Genomic DNA, 25122 nt, shown 5'->3' with positions numbered 1-25122 from the left:
AAAAAATAATAATTAAAAATAAAACAAAATAAAATAACAACAAACTAACCTATAAATACTTACCAGGTGTAACTGTATTATCCCTTGGAAGTCAATTAAGTAGGAAGTGTTTTGAATGCTTCTGTCTATTGCTCTTCTGGAGACTAGAAGTTGAGAGATATATTTTGATTTAGTGTTATTAAAAGTTCCCCAGTTTTATTAACTATCTACCTGGAGATTATTTAAAGACCTGATCTAATTAAGATGTTCACTCCCGAAGACTGGCCAAGAAGCCTTTGTTCCTGCCTAGGCTGATTAGATGTACTCTTTTGAGTTAAACAACAAAGGCAGAACTGTTGTCTCCAGAAGGGGTCTGCTAAAAAGAACAGATGTTACCTTGGTCAAAAGCAATAAACCTTGAGCTAGTCTCCCACCACCACTGAAGTGTGGCCCACAAATATGGTCCCTGAATGGGGAGTTGGACTCTGAACAGATGGCTAATTAGGCAGGAAATTCTGTTGAGAGACATTTTGGAAAGAATGAGGAGCATGATGTACTGCATGGGAAATCCAGAACCAAGAAGGTAGGTGAGGAAAAGTGGAAAGGCAGAGAGATGTTGCTAAAAAAGTGCTAACCTTTTTAATGGAAGTCCTGCCAACATAACCAATGGAGGTTTTCTTTGACCTTTTATTCTTTGCTTTTCCTTAAATCTGTTTAATGATGAAAAGGGATTACTGTGGTCTTTGAAGGGGAAGGTTAAGTCTTTTGTAGATTAATGTGAATTTTACTTAAATCAGAAAACCATTTTGGCTACAGTGTAACAGCAATTAAAATGCAATGTTTGACTTCCACTTCCAAATATGATGCAGTCAAATGCTCTACCCCTGAGCTATACCCCTTCACTTCCAAATATGATGAAGTAACTGAAACTGGACTCACTCTCCCACCATAAACACTAGCAAATTGGACAAAAATACAATAAACCATCTTCAAACTTTGGACAACAGACAGTGCAGAATTGTGATTCTTGAGAGAAAGTAAAAAAAGCAATGTGAGGTCACTGTTTCTTCCAGTTTTCTGTACTTTCTGGATGGAAGCTCATAGAGGGAGAACCCAAGCAGAACTCAGTGGTCTTGTGTTGATGACACAGAATCCTGAAGTTGAGGAGGCTAAGGTAGTTGAGATTTGTAGGTCAGTGAACTGGACAGTAGGAAGCCATGCAGAGAAAGAGCACCAGAAACTTGCATAGAGGTCCACTTGAGTCCATTACTAAATACTAATCCATGCAGAGCATTAAAACTCCTCCCAGCCAAGTAAAGAACCACTAGGGAGCTGTAAAATCAGCAATTTTCAGAGATCATACTTGACTGAAAGCTATTTGAGTTCCAACTAACCAAAGTAGTGAGGTTTCATTTAACATTAAAAAGGAACCCCAGGATGTTCACACTTTAGTCATAGGGCTAAACTAGCCCTAGAGTAAAGACTACTCTAGACATTCCTAAACACTTAAAAATAAACCTCAAAATAATCAAGTTCATCTTTGATTGCTTGCCAAAATGAACAAAACACACTTTCATGGAAGACAACAAAATCATGCAGAGTGTAACAAATCACAGTTCCCAGCATCCAACAAAAATTACTAGACATGTAAAGAAGCAAGAAAACATGAGGCATAACCAGGACAAAGAAAAGTTAGTAGTAATACACCTAACGACAAAGAAGATAGGAATTGACATATAATAGCTTTAAAATTGCTTTAACAAATATGCTGTAGGAATTACAGAAAAAACATGAAGTTAGTGAGGAGAGAAGTAAAAAATATTTCAAAGAAAACAAGTGGGATTTCCAAGAATGAAAAATCAATGTCTAAAATAAATATGTTGGGCACCTGGGTGGCTCAGTAAGTGAAGTGTCTGCCTTTGGCTCAGGTCATGATCCTGGGGTCCTGGGATCGAGTCCCGCATGGGGCTCCCCGCTGAGCAGAGAAGGGAGTCTACGTCTCCCTCTACCCATCCTCCCTGCTCATGCTCTCTCTCTCTTTCTCTGTCTCTGTCAAAAAAATTTTAAAAAATCTTAAAAAAATAATAAAATAAACATGTTACATGTTGAAGGTAACAGAAGACTAGATAGTGTAGAAGGAAAGATTAGTAAAGTTGAAGATGTAGGAATAGAAACTGTCCAAATGGAAACAGAAAGAAAAAAGACTAAAATAAATGAATACAGCCTCTTGCAATCTTTGCAAGTAGTCTACACACATATAATTGGAATCCAAGAAGAAAGGAAGGCAGTAGGGTAAGTCTTTGATGAAATAAAGGGAAAACATTTCCAGCTTTGATAAAATCCATAAAATTATAAATCCAAGAAACCCAACAAATCCCAACCAAAATTAACAATCAGATAAACAATTAAAAAAACCCCACCAAGGCCTCTCTTAATCAAATTGCTGAAAATCAATGATACAGAGAAGATCCTAAAACAGCTAAAGGAAAAGAAAATTATTCCATAAAAGAGAACACAGATAAAAATGTCAAACTTCTTTCCAGAAACAATACAAGCCAATACATAATGGGAAAACAGATTTAAGCTACTGAAAAAAGAAAAAACAAAACAAAACAAAACAAAAAAAATGCTGTTAACCTAGAATTCTATATTAAGCACAAATATTTTCAGAAATGAAGGTGAGAAAAAGATTTATTCAGACAAACATAAACAGCACATTGCAGATTGTGTATTTTAACCCAACTGTGTCAATAATTCATGAAATGTAGTTGGACTAAAGGCACTAAATAAAAGACCAAGACAGTCAAATTGGATTAAAAAAAGCAATACTCAACTCTACAAGAAACCCACTTTAACTATCAAGACCTAAGTTATAAGTAAAAGATGAAAAACTAATAAGAAAAAAAAAAATCAAAAGAAAGAGAGAGAGGGTCTACTAGACTGAGAACAAGGAATACTATCAGGATGAACAAGGACATTATCTAGGCTTTCACTTTAAGAAGATGCTATTGAATACCACAGAGGAAATAACCCCAACATAAACAAAAGAAAATAATAGATAAAGTAATTTTTTATGGCTGATTAATATTCCATTGTATATATATACCACATCATCTTTATCCATTCATCTGTTGATGGACATCTGGGGTCTACCTCTGAAACAAATAATACATTGTATGTTAATTAATTGATTTTTAAAAAGAAGGAAACGGAAGTAATTAAATAGCAGACCAGCAGAAAATCAATAAAACCAAAAGCTGATTTTTTTGAAAAGGTGGCTAAAATTGGTAATCCTGTAGCCAGCCGATCAGAAAAAAAAGAACATACAACTTAAAAATATCAAGAATAAAACAGGATTTATTACTGTAAATTAAAAGGAAAAAAGGAAATATTATGAGCAACTGTATGCTAAAAAAATTGAGAACTTGGATGAAATAAGCATTTCTTGAATAGCACAAATTACCAAAACTAATGTAGATAAAAGTAGAATATTTAAATAGCCTTGTATCTATAGAAAATAAAGTTAAAGTGTAAAGTTAAAAGATGTCCCACAAAGAAAACTACAGATTTGCTAGATTGCTTCATTGGTGAGTTCCACTGAACACTTATGAAAGAAATAATACAAATTCTACATGAACTTTTTTTGAAAACTGTAGAGAAGGAAATACTTCTCACTCTCATTTTATGAAGCCAGTCTTACTCTGATGACAAAACCAGACTAAGACATTACAAGAAACTGGGTGCCTATCCTAAACACATAAAGAACTCTCAAAATTCAATAATAAGATAAAGAAAGCCAAGCTGAAAATAGGCAAAAGATTTGAACAGCTATTCCACCAAAGAAGACATACAAACAACCAATAAGCACAGGAACAGATGCTCAACATCACTAATCATCAGGGAGTGAAAATTAAAATACAATGAGATATAATCACACACCCACTAGCATTACTAAAATTAGAAAGATTAGCAATATCAAATATTGGCAAGAATGTGAAATAACTGGAACTCTTGTAAATTACTTATGGGGATATAAAATGGTAAAACACTTTGGAAAACAGTCTGGCAGATTCTTACAGAGTTAAACACAAAATTCCCATAGGACTGGCAATCATGCCCAGGGATCTACCTAAAAGAAATAAAAGCATATGTCCACATGAAAAGCTGTCCATAAATGTTCATATAAGCTTTATTCATAATAGTAAAAAAAGTGCAAACAATTCAAATGTCCATCAACAGATGAATGGATAAACCAATTATCCACACATTGGAATTACTACTTAGCACACACACAAAAATACCCACTGGAACATGTAACAGTATGGATAACCCTTAAAAATATGTTGTATACAAGAAAAGACACAGCAAATTTATAGAAAGTTCTTGCAATGGCAAAACTCACCTACAGTGGTAGACGAGTTGTTGCTTAGGACTGGGGTAGGGATAAATTACTACCATCCGGCACAAGGGAGCTTTTTGGGGTGATGCAAATGTATTGAAGATGTTGGTATTTGTATAGGTGTATCCATTTGTCAAATCTTACTAAACTGAACACTTAAAAATGGGAGCATTTTATTATATGTAATTTATACCTCAATATAGTTGATTTTCAAAAAGCCATTTTTCATTGGGGAAAAAGGAAGGCCGCTATGACTGGTCAGCCGGTGATAATCATCCTGCTAATGATATGAATTTGTGTTATACTGACTCGCTATCCAAGCCAGGATGTGGCTATAGTTCTCTTGGTACAGCTGTGGGAGGTTTACGTGGCTAAAATTTATCATGACATCTGGATGGTGGAAGGTAGGAGTGAAAGACACCAAGACAAAAGAACAGGGAAGACCAAAGTGCTCAGGTCTGCCATATGGTTAATGGTGTCCTTGACATCACTTCAACTAGGTACCAGAGAGATCTGAGTAGGAAGCAAGGCCAAAGGAAAATATACTATTCCTTGCCAGGCTGCTGGGCCCTCAAGCTTTATCAGCCTTGTGAGAAGTGGATACTAAGAGGTGCAGAAAAGGGAACAGCATTAAGGGAGGGCAATTTACATGGGAGCAAGTGTTCATGAACTTGTTACTACTCTACTACTTGTCCTTCACATAGAATTCCTTTTGTTTTTAGAGAGGGAGAGGGAGGGGGAGAGGGGAGAGGTAGAGGGAGAAGGAGAGAGAGAATCTTAAGTAGGCTCCAAGCCCAGCATGGAGCCTGAGGCTGGGCTCGATCTCATGACCCTGAGATCATGACCTGAGCAGAAATCAAGAGTCAGATGTTTAACTGACTGAGTCACCCTGGCACCCCCACATAGTAATGGTGCAAGTTTGCATTGTGTTTACTGTGTACCAGACATTCAATAGATAAGTAGGTAGATAGATAGATAGAGATACAGAGATAGGTAGGTATAGGTATATAAAATCTATTTACTCATGACAACCCTCATTATTATCCTTGTCTGATAATTCAGTAATGAAGATACAGAGAGGCTAGCTAACTTGCCTAAAGTCACACAGCTACTAAGAGGCAGATCCAAGATTGAATCCTATACAGTATGGTGCAGAGTCTGTGCTTTCAATTGTTATATTATTCTACCAGTTGTACTCTGAAGTTATCAGCATTTCAGAACTATTCCTCACAGATAGACTCAAGCAAAGAGGGCCTTCACCTCCACCTTCAGACTGAGAAGTGTAAAAAAAACCCAACCAACCAACCAAAAAAAACCTTTCTCCGTCTTTCTCGGTCTCTCTCTTTCGTCTTCACTGAGGGTAACTGCCAATCACTTTATCTTTTGTTTAACAGATATATGTCAAGCGACCTCTATGTACCTGGTATTATGCCCATCCCTGGGGATTCAGAAATAAGCACAAGGTAATCCTTACTTTGGAAAGACTGGACATCTTTCCAAGATAAGTTGGTGAAAGACACCTGCCAGACTAGTGTGTCTATGTTATCAGGAGACTGTCTGCACTTGACTAACTGAAGGTCACACCTGGGCATCCCTGGGGGTCCTCTTAGCTTTACCATTAAGAAATCTGAAGCCATAAAATGATTAGGGTTGGCCCACTTTTAGAGGATTAATGTTCTAACAAATTAGGTGATTTTGCTCAGCTTGGCTGTTGAGGATAACATATTGTGAATTTACTGAGCTCATCTGTGACCAGATTCCTCTGCAGGGTAATTGAAAGTGAATGGAAATGGCTATTTATGTATTCTCAGCCATTAGATGTCGCTTTCATCTCTGATTTCGGTGGCTGATGAGTCAAAATATATACTGAGATCACTGCTTGCGGGTGGCTCTTTGCATGTTCGATTAACAAAAGCCTGTGCGCAGCACTGGTCGTGAGAAGGCAGATGGAGAAGAGAAGCTACACTGTTAGGCTTCGGAAATGACTCACTGGTCAAATGGGGGCTATATCGGAATTAGATCTCATTTTTTTAGGGTTTGATGGTCACCAGGGGTGTGTGTGGCCATCGGCTAGATTCACAGTCTGATGGCAAAGTTGCCTAAAGTTTTTGCATGGGATGTTAAGAATAACTTTAAAACCCACCACAAAAAGAGTTCACGGTGAAATAGATTTAGGAATTCCTGTATTGAACAAATTTCATGTGTGTCTTTAGTGCAGAGCCCCAAGGGTACATATGTGCATTGCAAATTTCAAAGAGCAGGAGGTAATACAACTGTCAAATGTTTAGAAGGAAGCCAGCATTCATCAAGCACCTATGTATCTATTATGTTAAATGTAATACACACTAAATGTTGTACATAGATTACTTCAATTAATCCATATATCTATGTATCTTTATTTTCTGGAATGATGGCCCTGAGGTGTGGCGTGCTCAATAAACTTTCCTAAGATCATAATGAGCAAGTGGCTTTGCCGGGATTTGAACCCAAGCAGTTTGGCTGCAGAACCCATACTCTTGATAATCATGTTCTATTTTCTTCCTTTTTCTAAAGAATATCTTGCTCAGGCAGAATCCCAGAGATCACACTTTGAGAAGGGCATCTCTAGGATAAAGATACCAGTTATTCCTGGGATGTGCCCCAGCTCAGGGTCAACACACTAATGATAGAGTGGAGACAAGGAAACACAGAGCCAACGTTAGACACTTTTCAACTCACCCTAGCTTGATCCTATTCCCTAGAGTTCTAAGTAAAGTAATGACTCCTGGACTTTTCAGTGAGAGCTGACTCCCCATTTTCCTGAGCATTAGAATTGCCTCTAGGTCATTCTTCACATTTCTATTCAAGCATCACAAAATCCCTGACAATATTAGTTCATTAAGCTTACTCACTTTTGAGTGCATATCATGAGCCAGGCCCTCTGCTTAGCTGTGGCATTCAGAGCCAATTCAGGCATAAATGCAGGAATCTAACAGACATGCAAAGCTGGCTTTGTTGGGAAGGCTGACTACGCACTGTGGTTTAGAAATGGCATCTGCAATGGGCCATCTAAGACTTTACTTCTGAATTAGGCAGACTTACTCACCCAGGCCCTGGAAGAGTATTAAAACTCCCTTACTCTGCAGCCTACCCCATACACTTATACCCCATGATGGTGACAGTACATCTGGGCGTCCTGAGGGCAGGCTGGCCTGAAAGGGCTGTGTGATTTCTTCTCCCACATTCCCAATGAAGTAAGCAGCCCAGGAAGGGGTGGAAGAGGGTTTTGAGAGACATTAGAAGTTCTGAGGAGGGAGGGAAAGAAGGCTCAGGAGTCAAGCTGACCAAAGTAAAGCTGTTTTGGTCTTAGGCTGACCCTTAACCTAAAAGTCAGCAGGTCCTAAAAGGAGTCACAAGACCTAACTGTGACTCAACTCATGGACCACCACAAGACCCAACTCCTTCCCATAGTAAAAGTCATAAAGCCTGAATGCTCTTAAAATTGCTCCCTGTGGGTAATTCTACAACCCTAAGACAAAGGAAAAACTAACCTTCCAATGTAAGTGACATGCCCAAAGTTCAAGAGTAAGCCCCTCCCTATATGGTTAAATTAAAAAAAAAAAAAGAAAGAAAGAAACTTATAGAACCCTTTGCTAGAGGCAAAGAGGGGTCCTCTTCCTTACCCGAGAGGAGAGACCGCTACTTTTTCTATGAAGTGGTTCCCTTCTTACTTCTATACTTAATAAATCTTTGTCCCTTTTCCTTTCTTTTTTTTTTTTTTTAAGATTTTACTTATTCGAGAGAGCATGAACAGGAGGAGGGGCAGAGGGACAAGCAGACTCCCCGCTGAGCAGGCTTGATCCCAAGATCCGGAAATCATGACCTGAGCCGAAGTCAGATACTTAACCAACTGAGCCACCCAGGGGCCTTGTGTCCCTTTTTCTAAATGGCTTGCTCTTGAATTCATTCTTGCACAAAGCTAAGAACCTTCTCGGTGATGGGCCTAAGGCCCCCTCCCTCTCAGGGCCTCAGCCCGTCCAGCATCAGTTCCTCCATGTTTTTCTCTTCTGAGGAGGGGAGCAGACATTCCTGTTCTTCTCTGGCTGGAAACAAGTGGGAGAATAAATGTTCTCCCAACCTGGATGTTAGTGACAGGAGATAAAACAGCTAAACACATCTCTTGAGGAGCTCAGGGCTCAGGGGAAAAGACAGGCAGACTCACAGACACATGAAACACTGTGAAATGAAAGTATGTATGCATGAGGAGGGGATAAAGCAGAAGGTTTATAAACCACTGGTTTATCTGTTATGTGAAAGTCTTCAAGGTAATGCCACACAGGAGGTATGCTTTGGGCAGGGGAGATATGCACAGGTCAGGGGCCCCATCAGAGCCTTGTACATTGCAGGGGAAGAGAAGAAGAGAAGTGTGGTAATAAATGGGTTAAGAGTCTCAGAAATGAGTTGTGGAGGGGCTCCCTCCCAGTCTTTCCTTGCTTCACTATTTTGCCCAGAGTGAGTATGTCTTTTATTAAGATAGGCTTGTATCCATGGAAGTTCACATGAGGTCCAGGGAGTCAAATGAAAGTTTTAGAATTGAATTGGTAGAGCTCTGACAGTGGTTGGACTATTTTGACGTCAAAAGACACGAACCAGTAATTATTCTATTTGTGAAGGGAAGATGGAAAGATCGAGTACTTAGAGATAGAGAAAGCCAAATTAGTTCTAATGAAATATAATGGATATAGAAACCAGGGTATCTTAATATGTCGTTCTGCTAAATCAGATCTGGAAATTAAAAGAGTCAAAATCACTATGCAAAATTCTATTACTTGCTCGAATGGGAAGGGAACAAAGCTATTACTTGCCAGTATGAAACCCCATTCCAGAGGAAAAGACGTATGTCTTCACCAACTGTTCCGAGGACAGGGGACATTTTCTACCCTTCTCCTCAACCCCAACTCAGCAGCTTCATCCTACTGACTCTGTGTTACAGTGCATTTTTAAAAAAAGATTTTATTTATTATTTGAGAGAGAGAGCATGAGCAGGGGGAGGGACAGAGGGAGAGAGAGAAGCAGGCTCCCTGCTGAGTGGCAAGCCAGATGTGGGGCTCCACCCCAGGACCCCAAGATCATGACCCAAGCCGAAGTCAGACACTTAACCGACTGAGCCACCCAGGTGCCCCTCTACAGTGCATTTTTAAATCTCTAATAGTTGTCACTTAACACACAATATGGTTTGCTTCTTTATTGTATTTCTTATTTGTTGTCTGTCTCCCTCACAAGGACAGAGATCTTTGTTTATTCCTTAATGTATCCCAAGTGCCTAGAAGAGTGCATGGCAACTATGGGTCTTTAAACACTTCTTGAATGATGAATTCTTTGCCAGGTTCCTCCGAGGGACCAAAATGGTAGCTCTATGAAAACAAGGGAAAGTGGTTCTTGACAAAAAGTGTCATTTGAGAGGAAGAGTGGGCAGTGATAGATCATACTGGGGTTCTGAACCAGAGAGGAAGACAAAGCACTGAAAGGGAAACCAGAGCTTGGTCATTTGGTGAGAAAAACCGCCTCTCAGGAGGTACTTAAATAAGAAAACTACTACCAGAAAGTTGGACTTACAGAACTAAATTTTCCCCATCCTTTCTGGCAATTATTTTAAGATAAAGATGTTCAGGTAACCTCTGTTTCTTCTGATAAAGATTTAGTCCACTTTTAGTATGGAAAATATTGGTTTGCCTGTTTAGAGGCTTGCCAGACCCAGGTGAGCCCTACACATCTGGAATATTCTGGGCGGTAAAGATTCAGTAACATAGCTGGGTGTGGTAAGTGAGTTTGAGGGTTGTCGTTGAGCTGCAGCAGCTGGGAAGGGATTGAAAATCGTCTGTGTTTCTCCTCCTCTAATCCTGTAATTGTTTTCTCTTCTGAAGACTGGGTTAATTATACAGTGGCTGTTTTAGGTTGCTTCTGACTACATAATATTTGTGGCCATGTTTTTTCTTCTGATAAAAGGAAGGCTCATTCTTGGGTCCCTGAAATAAAAAGGAAAACAGTAGTCAACATCTGTACAGTAATGATCACAAACTTTATTCCATTAGATTGTCACAATGACCTTGTGGAGTGATACCATGACTGTAATGATTTTATTTCAACTAACCTGGGGCTCAGAGTTGCCAAGTTCTTTGTCCAAAGATGCACAGCTAGGAAAGTGCTCCAAGGCGTACTCGGACCCATGTCTTGGAACTCAAAATCCTGGGCACTCTCTACTGCTTTTAAGTTATCAAAGTACTTTTGCAACAATGGCCTAATTGTTAGTCTTGTCATAGCATCCTGCCTAGAAAATTACAGACTTAAGAAGTATATGAACACTTGACCTTTAGGGTCACAATCTTTTTTCAGACATAAATTTTTTTTATTGTTGAAATAACTTCACAATGTCAAAAAGAAAAAAAAGCCATATCTTCTGATTTTATTTACTAGTTTCATTTCTCTAAAAATATACAAAGCTTTGAGATTAATGTCAAGATAAGACCTGAAACATTACTGTCTTTTTTTTTCCCCCGATGCTGCAACTGGAGTCCAGAAATAAAATGAAAACTTCTAACCTCCCTTTTTTGGCTCATTTCCACCGATCTCTATGCCATAAGAAACCAAAAGAATAGGGCTGCTGTGTGATGGAAACTGAGACCCCCATTTGTAAGTTCTCCTTGAATACTGATCTAGTCTAGTAATGTTTCATCATTAGGTAGTCTTTCCTCCTCCCTCCCTCCTTCTCTTCCTTCCTTCCTTCTCTTCCTTCCTTCCTTCTTTCCTTCCTTCCTCTCTTTTTCTTTCTTTCTTTCTTTCTTTCTTTCTTTCTTTCTTTCTTTCTTTCTTTCTTTCTTTCTTTCTTTCTTTCTTCCTTTCTTTCTTTCTTTCTTTCTTTCTTTCTTTCTTTCTTTCTTTCTTTCTTTCTTCTTTCCTTCCTTCCTCTCTTTTCTTTCTTTCTTTCTTCCTTCCTTCCTTCCTTTCTTTTTCTTTCTTCTTTCTTTTCTTTTTCTTTCTTTCTTTCCTTCCTTCCTTCCTTCCTTCCTCTCTTTCTTTTCTTTTCTTTCTTTCTTTCTTTCTTTCTTTCTTTCTTTCTTTCTTTCTTTCTTTCTTTCTTTCTTTCTTTCTTTCTTCTTCTTCTTCTTCTTCTTCTTCTTCTTCTTCTTCTTCTTCTTCTTCTTCTTCTTCTTCTTCCTTCCTTCCTTCCTTCCTTCCTTCCTTCCTTCCTTCCTTTCTTTCTTTCTTTCTTTCTTTCTTTCTTTCTTTCTTTCTTTCTTTCTTTCTTTCTTTCTTTCTTTCTTTCTTTCTTTCTTTCTTTCTTTCTTTCTTTCTTTCCTTCTGGAGGGCATAAGCCCCTTCCCCTTGCTTATGTTAGTACATGCATATACTGTTCTAGAATAACACCATATAGAGAATCATTCACTCTGACCGAAATTTTTGAATGTTTTCCAAATTCTGCAATATCTGTTTATTCTAGCTTTGGCCCAAAGCTGATTGCTGGCCTCAGATCTATTCCTTGCACTTCCCCTGCTTGACTGGGCTGATCCCTGTGGGCTGTTTCCCAGGTTCATGTGGCAGCTGGCTTCTGGGTCAGTGTGGCCAACAGGAAGCTGTGCAGGAGAGTGGAGGGTAAGAGAAATGAAGATGCCAGGGTATCTCTCTTTATTCCTCTCTTTCTTGTGGGTATCTCTGGCTGAGCTATATATTTTCCATGGAACTAATTCCTGTTTGACAGGCCTGCCTTGAAACCAGCTTCTGCTGGACAACCCTGACATCAGGGCTCTGGTAACTTTGCTTCTTCCCTTTATCTTTTCAGCCTAAGGATAGTAGTGGTTCCATGACAGTGGTAATTTCCGGATTCCCTCTCACGATTCCATTTGGCTTCTCAGCTCTTTCACCACCTGTACAAACAACTGTTTCAAATACTTTAAGTGAATTGTATTTTCCTGGTTGTACCCTGACCAAAACAGGCACTGATAATCACGTGAAGATTTCTGAGACAAGCAGCTTTGTTAAACTATAATAGTAACAAACACTGACTTACTTGATGACAGAATTTGCTTACATTCTGAATGAGTTCACATTTACTGGATCAGTAAAAATTGAATGGGTGGTGATTCTTACATAAATTCACTGTTATTTGTAGGGCAAAGTAATCACTTCTTTTTTTTAATTAATAAACTTTATTTTTTAGAAAAGTCCTATGTTCATGGCAAAATTGAGTAGGAAGTAGAGAGTTCCCATATATCTCCTGTCCCCACACATGACCATTAGTTTTTTCCTCGAAAGAACCCTAAATTTATTTATTTATTATTTATTTTTTAATTTAAATTCAATTGAAAAAGCTTAAATTAAAAAAAATCTTACTACTGTTGTTCTATTTGTGAGGGCTTATATTGAAAGGGCAAAATAAATGTAGTTTTCTAGAAATTTCTGCCTGGTAATATGGTAAATAATAGCTACTTCCATGTAGTGAATGCTCTGAAGAGAAACACAAGCCATGAATCTATTCAGCTGAAGGAATTCTGGAAATGGACTATATGAGTGATTTCTGGGTTGTAGAGAATGGAGAAGAGAGTGGAGATGAGGTTAGGTGCTGCTCATAAGAGAGGGCAAAGAAGTCTGAGACTTCCCTCACAATCAGGGGGTATATGCTTGGGGCAAGGGATGAGGAGAGAACCAATACAGATACATCTAGACACATACAGCAGAACCCAAGCAGATTAACTCCTGATGGGTGAAACATTTTAGTAACTCCACCTGAAGACATTGAGGTTTTGGCACAAGAGAACACCTTGCATGTGCTGAAGAAAAAGGTTGGGAATTCCATGAAGAGCTCAGATGGGATGGAAGTGAGCACTGAAATTCACTGGGAATAATTCGGCACTGTCTCAGCAGCTTGGGAGACCTTAGAAGTCACATAGAGTAGAGATGTCCTGACAATTTGAGAGACACCTCAGACATTGTCCCCTTCTTTCTGAGTCCTTCCTTTCTTCCTTCCCTCTAACAGTTATTTATGAGTGTCAACTTAAGTATCAAGCCCTGTTCTAGGCAATGGTGACATATTAATAAATAAAAGAGACCAAAAAAAAAAATCCCTTGTCTTTAAAAGAAAACAAAGCAGTCAGTCAATATGGTAAGTTATAATTACATAGTATGCTAAAGGGGAAAAGTGCTATGGAGATATTTACAGCTAGTGAGAGTGTTAAGGTGGGGTAGAGGATAAGGTGGGACTGGTTAGTGTAGAGTTCATTGAGAAGGTGACTTCTGGTGAAGAGTTGAGGAAGTGAAGGAGTGAGTCATTAGATACCTGGAGGAAGAGCATTCTAGGTAAAGGGAACAACAAGAGCAAAGGCCAGAAGGCAAGAGTTGCTTCAATAAAGTTAAATATATATCTAGCTTATGACCCAGTAATACTACTCCTAGGTATTCACTCAAAAGAAACAAAAACAAATGTCCAGACAAAACTGTATACTAATGTTTATGTTTATATCAGCTTTATTCATATTACCCCCAAATGGAAAACATCCCTTATATCCAAGAGGAGAATGGGTATATGAATTGTGGTATATTCATACAATGGATACAATGCAATACTACTCATCAATTAAAAAGAAAGAACTATGAATACATGCTACAACAGGAATGAATCTCAAAAACATTGTGTTGAATCAAAGAAGCCAGACACAAAAGAATATATTGTATTTGATTCTATTTATATTAAGTCTAAGAACAGGTAAAACTAAATCTATGGTGGACAGAAATTAAAGTGTTTCTTAAGGGCATGGGTAAGAATTGACTGGAAAAAGATGTGAGGAAATTTTATAGGAGATAGAAATGTTCTAGATCTTGATTTGTGTGGTGTTTACGTGGGTATATATAACTGTCAAAACCTCATGAACTGGACACTTAAGATTTACACATTCTATAGTATGTAAACTATACTTCAATTAAAAAAAAAAATGTGCCAAGAGTGTTTGTTAAGGACAAGCAGGGAATCAGGGTGTTTGGTGTGGAGTGAGTGAAGAGGAATGTAGCAGCAGAGGAGGCCAAAGTAGAATGGGGGATGAAGCTGATCATATAAGGCCAGCTAGGCCATGGTAAGGCCCCTGGCTTTCATTCTGAATGAAATAGGGACCATCTGTCAGATTTTGAGCAGAGGCATGAAACGATCTGATATAGGTTTTAACAGGATCACTCTGGTTGCTGTGTTGAGAAAGACCGGAAAGCAGGCAGATCCATTTGAAGAGCATTGTAATGATCTGGGTTAGAGCTCATGATGGCTTGGATGGGGGGCAGCAGTGGAAATGGTGAGATGGATTTGGATCTTCGATACAATTTTGAAGGTAGAGGTGATGGAACTTGTGGAAAGACTGGATATGGGATTAGAGAGGAAGCAAGGAATAATTTGATTTCAAATTTTGGCTTGAGCAATGAGAAAGATGAAGTTGCATTAGTTGAGATGGGGAAGACTGGAGCAGGTTTTGTGGACATGTGAAGTTTGGGATGATGATGGACCACCCAAGGAGAGACAATGATTAGGCAGTTGGATATTGGGAGTTCTTAACATACAAAAGTTACTAAAAGTTACCAGACTGGGTGAGGTCAATAAGGAATCAAGTGTGAATAGAAAAAAGAGGTCCAATGTTATTTGGATGTCAACCACACTGAAGGGGTTGCTGACCCATGTTTGGCTGGAAAGGATATGCCACCATAGGAAAGGGATGGGAACCTCATCAAGGGCAGGTACAGAAGAAGACACAGTTTCTTCTCCCTTTCCCTCCTCCTTGCCTCAACATTACAGGAGAATTAGGAGATAGGATGGGGAAGGGTGAAGAGGGGAGGAGTCAATAACCCTGTTATCCTCAGCCTCCTCTCAAGCTTCTAGGGTCATGAGTTTAGCCTGTGCTGGGGAAAAGAGGAGGAGAGCTTTGAATCAAATTTGAGATTGAAGCTAAGTGAATAGCACTGTTTTAAGATCCAAAATGTGACTTTTTTTTATAAATGCCTGAAAGTGGCTACAAAGCTATGGAACCAGAATAAATTACCTTAAGGGAGCCTGCTACCCAGCCTGGGAAATGGCCTGGATTGGAAAATTGTGTGGGGTGTTCATGAGAGCATAACTAGTATTGGTTATTTGGGTTAAAAAAAACCTTTGATGTTGATATCCTGTGAGTTGAGACTGCTCACAAAACTGGGTATGTCAGCATTTGATACTATGAGATCTGTGAGAGAGTTCTGGGCATTAATTGCTCATCTGTAAAATACGAGGTTGGACAATATGATAATCTACAAGGTCATTTCCAAATCTCAAATTTTATTACTTGATTTAAAGCACTTAAGATCAGTCGTAGCAGACTGGCTGGTGCTAAGCCAACATTTTGCCAAATAGTGATTTCTTTCTCTTTGAAACTACATTTGTGATAGCAGAGTTTGACCAAGTGAGTTACAGTGAAACTAAAGAGCTTTTTTTTTTTTTTTTAAGATTTTATTTATTTATTTGAGAGAGAGAGAATGAGAGAGAGAGAACACATGAGAGGGGATAGGGTCAGAGGATGAAGCAGACTCCCTGACGAGCAGGGAGCCCGATGCGGGACTTGATCCAGGGACTCCAGGATCATGACCTGAGCCGAAGGCAGTCGCTTAACCAACTGAGCCACCCAGGCGCCCCGAAACTAAAGAGCTTTTTAAATCCACTTATTAAAATACTTTTAAGATTCTGCTTTTAAGGCAAGCATTACCAATAATAAGGAGCAATGTAATTTCTATCTATATGCAGAGCAAGCATATCAATGAAATTTCAGTTTATGCAGACACCTGCTTTACTGGGTTTAATGAGAATCTAAAAATAAGAACTAATGTCCTATGTGGAAATAAACACACTGACAGATTTGTTTGACACAAAGAATTCCCAACATTGAGGCACATATAATTCCAACTCATGTTTTGGCCTCTGTAAGCCCTCAAACAGCTATCTTCCAGCAAACTTAATGATGGATGTGTTGCAGAAATGATTCCTATAATTCTTCCACATTAGCGTAGAAATCAGCTAAGGTTGCAGAATGCAAAGCAGTGATTTTAACATAAAAAATTTATTCTAATTTTCCTCTTGGGAAAACCTTGCAATTGAAACACATTGGTTTTGAACATATTTGAGGCCTGTTTTGCAACTGTAATATACAAATATTGAAAATTAAACAGCAACTAAGGATCATGGTATCTCTGTGACTATGTCTGTTACAAAAGAAGAAAAACCATCTGAAGTTGACTCTTGGAATTCATTGCTAATTTTCCAAAATTTAAAGGATCAATGGAATTATCAAAAATAAGATTTTGGGGAAGCCAGGTGCATCATTCCAATGGAAAAAGAGCACTTAGTAAGATCTTATCTGGACAGGTACTGACTGACCAGTTGACTGGGGTTTTCATACAGATGGAGGCATCAAATATAGAAAAGGTCGTCTCATTCACTTATTTTTTCATTTAGTAGGAACTGAGGTGAAACTGTCAACTTTATCTAGGCAGTAGTAAAGTAGTATACCAACATGTTAATTTCAGTAAAATGAAAAAAACAGTTAAAAGTGTAAATTTAATAGTCCTTATCCAGAACATTGAGGAGTTGTTATTGTTTACCTGTGTTACAAATTTTTCTAACTTTTGTTTTTCTATATATACTTTAAAAATTCTAGAAATACTATTTTCTCCAGAAACAAAAAATGTGGGTATCATACATATATATGTATAGTATATAAGTTTAGTACTATGTGTGTATGTGTATGTATGTATACATATATATGTATGTATATACATACACACACATAATATAAAGCATACCATATTGCATATGAGCAACTGCTATGTACAAGTTCTTCACATGGTTCCTCAGAGTAAGTTGTGAGATCAGTAATAGCCTTACTTTACAGATAGGAAACTAAGGCTCAACAAATCTAAGAAAACATTTTAAGGTCATGCAGGTAGTTAATGGAGGTAAAGATCGATTCTTAGTCTTTTTTATTTTGTTTTATTTATTTATTTATTTATTTATTTATTTATTTATTTATTTATTTATATTTTTGATTTTAAACCCATACTTTTCACTCTGCTGTGCTATCCTCTTTCTGCAAACTTGCTAAAGAGGCACTGCAAATCTACAAAGAGATGAATGAGAGGTGATTATTTCCTTTACCAATGAATTTACTCTAGAATTTTTTCAATGATCAGTGTTTAAAAGATCATTTGCCTTTATATGCGGTTCATTGCAACATACAGACTTTTCCAGAATGTATTATGTAATATAGACATGTCTTTTAAAATGAATATAATAGGTGTGTCTGGTTTCAAAAGATTTTTGTTGCTATAGTCCATATGTATTACTTCCTGATATCCTGCCTAATATCACAGGTAGAAGTTCTTGCTGAGGATAGAAATGATACTGAAAGGATCCCATGTATGTGAGGCATCAGGATTGTCACCAACGACAAAGGTTTATTGAGTTCTTACAGAATGTCAGGAAGTGGGCAAGGGCAAACAAATGTACAGAATAACTTCTATACCATCAAGTACCATGAAATAGTCTGGTTCAGAGGCAGTACTCAGAGAACTCTATAGATATGGAGATAGAGAGATATTCACACAATTATAGTGATGTATGCACGATGTTTCCCAAGCCACACTAAGTGAGAGGTAAAATGAGAGGGTCAGAATAGCAGTGCAAATGCCGTATTTCTATGGTTCTGTCTCATTCACTCCAGACTCCTTTAAAAACATTTACAGATTCCTTCTGAGTTATCCTTAGAGTGTTTCACCATAATGCATATACCCAAACACCACCATTTTACTTCTTTCCGGCCCCAGCTTGACTGCCTAGGGTAAGGTCCATTACCAGATTTCCCAATGCCAAAGAGCAGATGCTGCTGCCCAGGGCGCTTGCCTTGGTTCCTCCCTACCTCCCACTCCCTGCTTTCCTCAGTCCTAAAGCTATTTGACTGTGCCAAAGCCACTGATGGGGGAAGCTTTAGTGCAGAAATCTCACATTGTGTTCTCCACTGGCCTGTGGAGAATCCCTCTCTCCCTCTCTGTATCGCACCCCCGGTATACATGTGACTCATGTCCTCTGCCTTCTCCAGTCTGTGGGCAGCAGTGCAATCACGTTAGCATAATGCCCAGAATTCGCTGGCTTCTTTGCCCTCATTTATAAAACTGTAGGAATTTGCCAATCCCCAGCCCTGCCTGAGTCTTTCCACTTAAGTGAGGGAATCCTTGGTGAGCATCTTGGAGCATGCAGAAAGAGGTCAGTTCAGATTTCTCTACCCACTGTGTTCTCTGTGGAGATGTCTCCTCTACTCCAGTCTCTTGCTCTTTCCTTCAGACAAAAAAGAAAGCCTCCGTGCAAAGAGTGTTTAAAAAGAGTCTTTGTGATCATGAGCCCTACACATGTGATCTTGGATTCTCAGCAGCACAATGTCCTTGTAATAAATTCCTATGTCTTGCTTTAAGCAGGCTGAAGTTAGTGTCTGTCATTTCTGACAGAAAGAATTGCAAATGATCCAGGTGTCGAAGGAAAGGTGATATGTTTGTCTCTGAACATAGTTATTTTTTCTGTTCTAAATCATCCCAGTTCTTGGGCGCCTGGGTGGCTCAGTCGTTAAGCGTCTGCCTTCAGCTCAGGTCATGATCCCAGGGTCCTGGGATCGAGTCCCACATTGGGCTCCCTGCTCGGCAGGAAGCATGCTTCTCCCTCTCCCACTCCCCCTGCTTGTGTTCCTGCTCTCTCGCTATCTCTCTCTCTCTGTCAAATAAATAAATAAAATCTTAAAAAAAAAAAAAATTCTAGTTCTTTAGAATTCCCACAATTGTCCAAAATACTCCATCACTAATTATATGCCATGGAGTGAATGAGGCTCTGTCCAATTAATTACTTTTGTGGGCTTGACTCTTTTTTTCTGATGTGATTTGTTGTCTGCATTGATTAATTGAACAGATTGTTAGGTAATTTCATTTTCCTCTGATATTGCAAAGTTTAACATTCTCGGTCTCATTTATTTATGTTTATAAACAACTAAATTGAGAAATATTCTTTTTATTGAGGTAAAATTGGTATATACTATTATATTAGTTTCATGTGTACAACATAATAATTCGATATTTGCATATACTACAAAGTGATCACCATAATAAGTTCTTTTGATAAACAACTCTCACTGCAGCTGTACTTCAAATAACATGGGGCCTAGAAAGGACTTACAAAGCCTTGGCTGTAAGTCAGGAAACCTGCAGTTTGGTGCTGGGTCCACCACTTATTTGCTGTATGACTTTAATTCAGGTCCTCAGTATCTTTTAAAGTATTTCAGCATTTATGAAACAGACCAATGACATAAGTTTTATAAAAAGGCATTGAAAAATATAGAGGCTATAAAATGTGGAGTATTAATAATAAAAATAGTAAGCAAAAGGATATTGAGAGTTTTATCTCAGTTTCTCTATAGAAGATAGGTATGCAACATTTTCTTATTTGAACTCATTTCATAATACTTTTGGAAGTACTATAAGAAAAATATTTCATATAGTATTCAAGCTAAAATTGCTAGAGAAATAATGATGTATTTGAATGAGTTAAGATTTTTGGTAGGATAAAGTATATATTTATGAATTCATAGAATGAGATAAAAATATGTATTTACATATATTTACATCAGAATCTTCTTTGTAGTATTTTTAATGTTTGGTACAGTGATATCTTCTTCTCTAGATATACTACCATCAACCTCATTAAACAGTCATTAACGCTTCCAGATTTTAGGATGGGGTGAGGGGAGGCAAGGACAATATTTAATCCTATGTTTGCTTCAGGGCTGGTAAAGTTGTTAAGATACCCAATTCCTCAGTAGGTGCTAGACATCATCATCTGAAACAGACAATGAATTTGGTTTTAAATATATTTGTATGACTTCTGATGAGAGCTCCCCCAAGGACATCCTCTGATTTGAAGTTCCAAATTGTTTTCTACTTTCATTTCCATCCTAACATTTGCAGCATTATGTTATGAACAGCTATTTGTATGTTTGTTGAGCCCTTGGGTTCAGTTACAGTAGCTGTGGTAATACTAATACAATACAACATCACATATCCTGAATGAGTGTGACTAAATTATCCAATATATAGAAACATCTAAAAGAGTGTGTTTCCATATGTTTAATATAACTTAACACGGATTTGTTTATATCAGGTCAGTTAATGTAAATAGAATATACCACAAAATATATTACACTGCAGCTGCCAGGTTTCATTTTTAGTCAGTAGAAGCACATGAATCCTGTATGAATTGTCGAAAATTCTGAATTAGTGATATACAAATTAATAAGATCGCATCACCTAGATTTTAAGTTCAAATGTACTGTCTAGTTTTTCCTTTCTCTATAGCATATTCCCTGCTTCCAGAAATAAAGCAGCTTCCTTTCGCCCTCTGCAAGATAAATCGAGTTTCCTTGTGTGAAAGCAAAGCAACTAGAAAAACAATTTTTTCCATTTTGGGCAGCTCTGTTGAACTATAGCGTCATTGCACAGCAGGATTTTACAGATCAAAAAGTCAGGTGTGGAGAGACAAGAGTTCTCAAGAAGAGAGGGGCAAATTAGGGGAGAAAGGGGAAACTGTACCTAACAAGCCTATAGTTTGTGATCTAAGAAAAGTGAAGATGTGTTAGACTGGTGTGAGGTTCCAGCTAAGCTGCTGGAAGTAGACAGTAAATGTGGTTGGCAATTTATACAATCACATTTAACCTTCACATCAACTCTGAAGAGTAAGTATTATTATCTAAATTTTACTGGTTAAAAATTGTAGGTCAAGGAATTGAAATGACTGATGAGAGACAGAATGTGGAATGCGATCCCCGATCTTCTGATTCTGATAGATCCATTCATGCCCTGCTTACCCCCACCCTCTACAGAGTCCCCTTTGTCATCAACGAAGTGCTTGTCGGCTGCGTTAAAACTGAGGATTCTAGAGGGGAGGGGAGGTGGGAGGATGGGTTAGCCTGGTGATGGGTATTGAGGAGGGCACGTTCTGCATGGAGCACTGGGTGTTATGCACGAACAATGAATCATGGAACACTACATCTAAAACTAATGATGTAATGTATGGGGATTAACATAACAATAAAAAAATAAAAAAAAAAAGGCAGCCTGTGGTTGAGGTCCAGAGTAAAGGATATGATGCTTCTCTCTTTGGGATCTGTCTCAGGACATCTTTACAGACTCTGTAGCCATTCTACTTAATAAAATCCTCACAACGTAGGTGCTGTCTCTCCCTGTGTATTTGCTGAATGTCATTGCTTCAAATTAGACTATAAGCTCCCTGAAGGCATGGGCCAGTTTTGTTTTGCTCACTGTTGATACACAGTGTAACACAGTACAATGCAAGAGTATAGCAACATTTGCTCAAGGTAGAATGGATAATTTTTAAAATAAAGCTTTAGAATAAAGTGTTTAGATTTACATAATTGTAAATATAGCAGTCTTCCCATATACTTCACATCCAGTTTCCCCTCTTATTAATATTTACGTTAATATGGAACATTTGCCCAATTATGAACCAATATTGATAAGTTGTCATTAACTAGACGCCATATTTTATGCAGATTTCCTGTGAAATCGTTACTTTTTTTTGCCTTGTTTTTACCAAGTGTCCTTTTTCTGTTTCAGAATCCCACCTACATTACATTAGTAGTCATGTCTCCTTTTATCTGTGGCAATTTCTCAGATTTTCCTCGTTTTGAGGACCCTGATGATTTTGTGGAGCGCTAGTCAGATATTTTGTAGAATGTCCTTCAGTTGGGATTTGTCTGATTTTTTTCTCATGGTTAGACTGAGTAATATATCTGAGAGGATGACCACAGAAGTAAAGTGCCATTCTCACTGCATTATCTCAAGGGCACGCATTATCAAAATGACCCCTCACTGCTGATATTAACCTTGATCACCTGGCATGAGGTGGTATTTGTCAGGTTTCTCCGCTGTAAAATTACTCTTCTCCTTTCCAGTGTACTCTTTGGAAGAAAGTCACTGCATGCCCCACACATAAGCAGTGGAGCATTGTGCTGTAAAGGTGGACTAGCTACATAAATTATTTGGAGTTCTCTTGTACAGGAGATTTGTTTATTCATCCCCATTGAGATATTCAATCATTTATATCAGTGTGAACTCATGGATATTTATGCTTTAAGTTAGAATCCGATGCTACATTATTTTGCTTACTCAAATCAGTCCAAACTTTGCCATTGGGAGCTCATTCAGTTGGCTCCTTTATGCCTTTGACATATCCCCATCTGTTTGGTTTTAAACAGTTTCTTACATTCTGGCATTACAAGATGCTTCAACGGTATCTTGTATATTTTCTGCCCCAAGTCCCAGAATCAGCTGTTTCTCCAAGGGGACATAGTTTTTTTTGTTTGTTTGTTTGTTTGTTTTTAATTGGAGAATGATATTAGAAACCAAAATCTGGACAGTAGATGTGCTCATTGGGATTGGCTATCATTGCTTCAAAGTCATCTCCGATGACAGAGCAAGGAGATATATGTGTGTACTCTTACTGGAATTTATACACATATCTATAAACATTTCTATAGGTAGTCATCTGTATCTATATTAAACTAAACATTAGTTTATACTGATGCCTCCAACGCTAACTCATAGATCATTCTAGGCTCCTCCTACTGCTTACTTGTAATCTCCGACTCCAGTAGTGAGAAACCTGGCTACCACCCTCTGCTATCCATTTACTTAATTGTTGAATTCCAAAATGCATGTACAGTGGTTTTAGAATTGTTAACCCAGACTTTGTGGGAAACAACTTTATCAACTGGAGTACATGTACAGTCCCTTTTGCCTTTAGAGTTGAAGACTCCACTGATTTCCAAAGTTATTTAGGTCAGCACCCTAATTCCTCACAATATTCAGTGAGGTTGTTCATACATTATAATATGTTTTGATTCCTTTGTCGCATTCTGTTTTCAATACAGATCCCTTGACCTCCAAAATGATTTTTAAACATTTGCATACATTAAGATTGCACTTTGTGTTGTACTATTCTATATGCTTTGACAAAGGTATCCTGTCATGCATCCACCATTACAGTATCATACAGAATAGTTTCACCACCCTAAAAATCCCCTGCAGTTCACCTGTTCAACCTATGATCCACCCTACCCCTTACCTGAACATCTAGCAACCACTGATCTGTTTACCATTTTCATAGTTTTGTTTTCTCCAGAATGTTATATAATTGGAATCATACAGTGTAGCTTTTTCAGACTGGCTGTTTTCACTTAGCAATATGTATTTAAGATTCATTCATGTCCTTTTGTGGCTTGATAGCTCATTCCTTTTTATCACTGAATAATATTCCATTGTATGGATATACCAAGGTTTGTTTATCCATTCACCTGTTGAAGGGCATCTTGGTTGCTTCCAGTTTTTGGCAATTTTGAATAAAGCTGCTACAAATATTCATGTAAAGGTTTTTGTGTGTATATGTGTTGGGGCCCAACATGGGGCTTGAAATCAGGATCCTGAGATCAAGACCTCAGCTGAGATCAAGAGTCAGATGCTTAACAAGTTGAGCCACTCAGGCACCCCTGGATATGTATTTTCAAATCAGTTGGGTAAATACCTATGAGCACAATTGCTGCTAAGACTATATTAGTTTTATAAGAAACTGCCAAACCGCCTTTCAAAGTAGCAATACCATTTTGCATTCTCACCAACAATGAATGAGAGTCCTCTTGCTCTACATACTAGGCATTTAGTATTCTTAGTGTTTTGAATTCAATAGTTGTGTAGTACTCTGCCTTTGTTGTTAAATGGATGTATTTTTCACAGAGAGGTTATCATTCACTCACATCTCCCCTGAATGCACAATTTACAGATCATCTTCTGGACCACACCCTTGTTTTAAGCTAGTAAGTTGAGGGCCAGTGACTTGGCAAAGTCCCAGTGAAGTTTGGCAGAAGAGAAATCATACCAAGGCTATCCGTGTGATCATTGCTCTTCTTCTTCTTTTTTTTTTTTTTTTTACAAGAATGAAGCTAGCTTTGTTGGGTAGAATTTGAAGAACTCCCACCGGCAAGAGATATTCTTTACTAAGTTATGAGACTTCAGAAATACAGGCAGGAACTACAGGCACGAGCAAATCTTTGTGGCCAGGCACTTAGGAGAGCTCAGGTAATATGGGGCCATGTTATAAGGCTGAGGCAAACAGTCATTCTATGTCCTGTTAGCTTTGTACGAAGAAAAATGCAACTTCCTGATCCTGTGCCTGTATCTTTTCAAAAACCTTCAAGGATTAAAGCAAATCTTTGGGACACTGGAAGGAGAAATATACCCTCCTATCTATTACTTTTGCTGTTTATACAACAAAAAAATGGAATAAGAACATTTGCAGTTTACCTAAACTTTTTGTCTGGATATTAGAATCTTGACTGCAAAACCCAGTAAAGTTTCATCCCAGTCTAGAAATCTTTTTTTTTACCAATATCTGGGGGGAATTCTCTATCTTGTATTTTATTAAGAAAATAAAAGAATTAGGGCGCCTGGGTGGCTCAGTTGGTTAAGCGACTGCCTTCGGCTCAGGTCATGATCCTGGAGTCCCGGGATCGAGTCCCGCATCGGGCTCCCTGCTCGGCAGGGAGTCTGCTTCTCCCTCTGACCCTCCTCCCTCTCATGCTCTCTGTCTCTCATTCTCTCTCTCTCAA

The 25122-nt window shown here is 38.2% G+C and overlaps 1 protein-coding gene across 3 annotated transcripts in view; it reads left to right on the top strand.

Moving 5' to 3' along the window:
* FAM76B (family with sequence similarity 76 member B) overlaps positions 1-25122 on the top strand; it is a 106326-nt gene that overhangs the window by 34268 nt on the left and 46936 nt on the right. For 2 of the 3 annotated variants that reach the window (XM_064577176.1, XM_064577175.1), the window contains exon 10: positions 5773-5898. The exons of the other annotated variant lie outside the window; for it this stretch is intronic. In XM_064577176.1, coding sequence (XP_064433246.1) covers positions 5773-5883 — 111 coding nt within the window. In that variant the 3' untranslated portion in view covers positions 5884-5898. Of the gene's footprint in view, positions 1-5772; positions 5899-25122 lie in introns of those variants that run through there. 3 annotated transcript variants of the gene reach the window in all.

The sequence above is a fragment of the Mirounga angustirostris genome, unplaced genomic scaffold, assembly GCF_029215605.1.
Source record: "Mirounga angustirostris isolate CCGP_5_RB_7025 unplaced genomic scaffold, mMirAng1.0.hap1 SCAF_13, whole genome shotgun sequence".
Taxonomy (NCBI): Eukaryota; Metazoa; Chordata; class Mammalia; order Carnivora; family Phocidae; genus Mirounga; species Mirounga angustirostris.
This window is presented reverse-complemented; position numbering and strand designations above follow the sequence as displayed.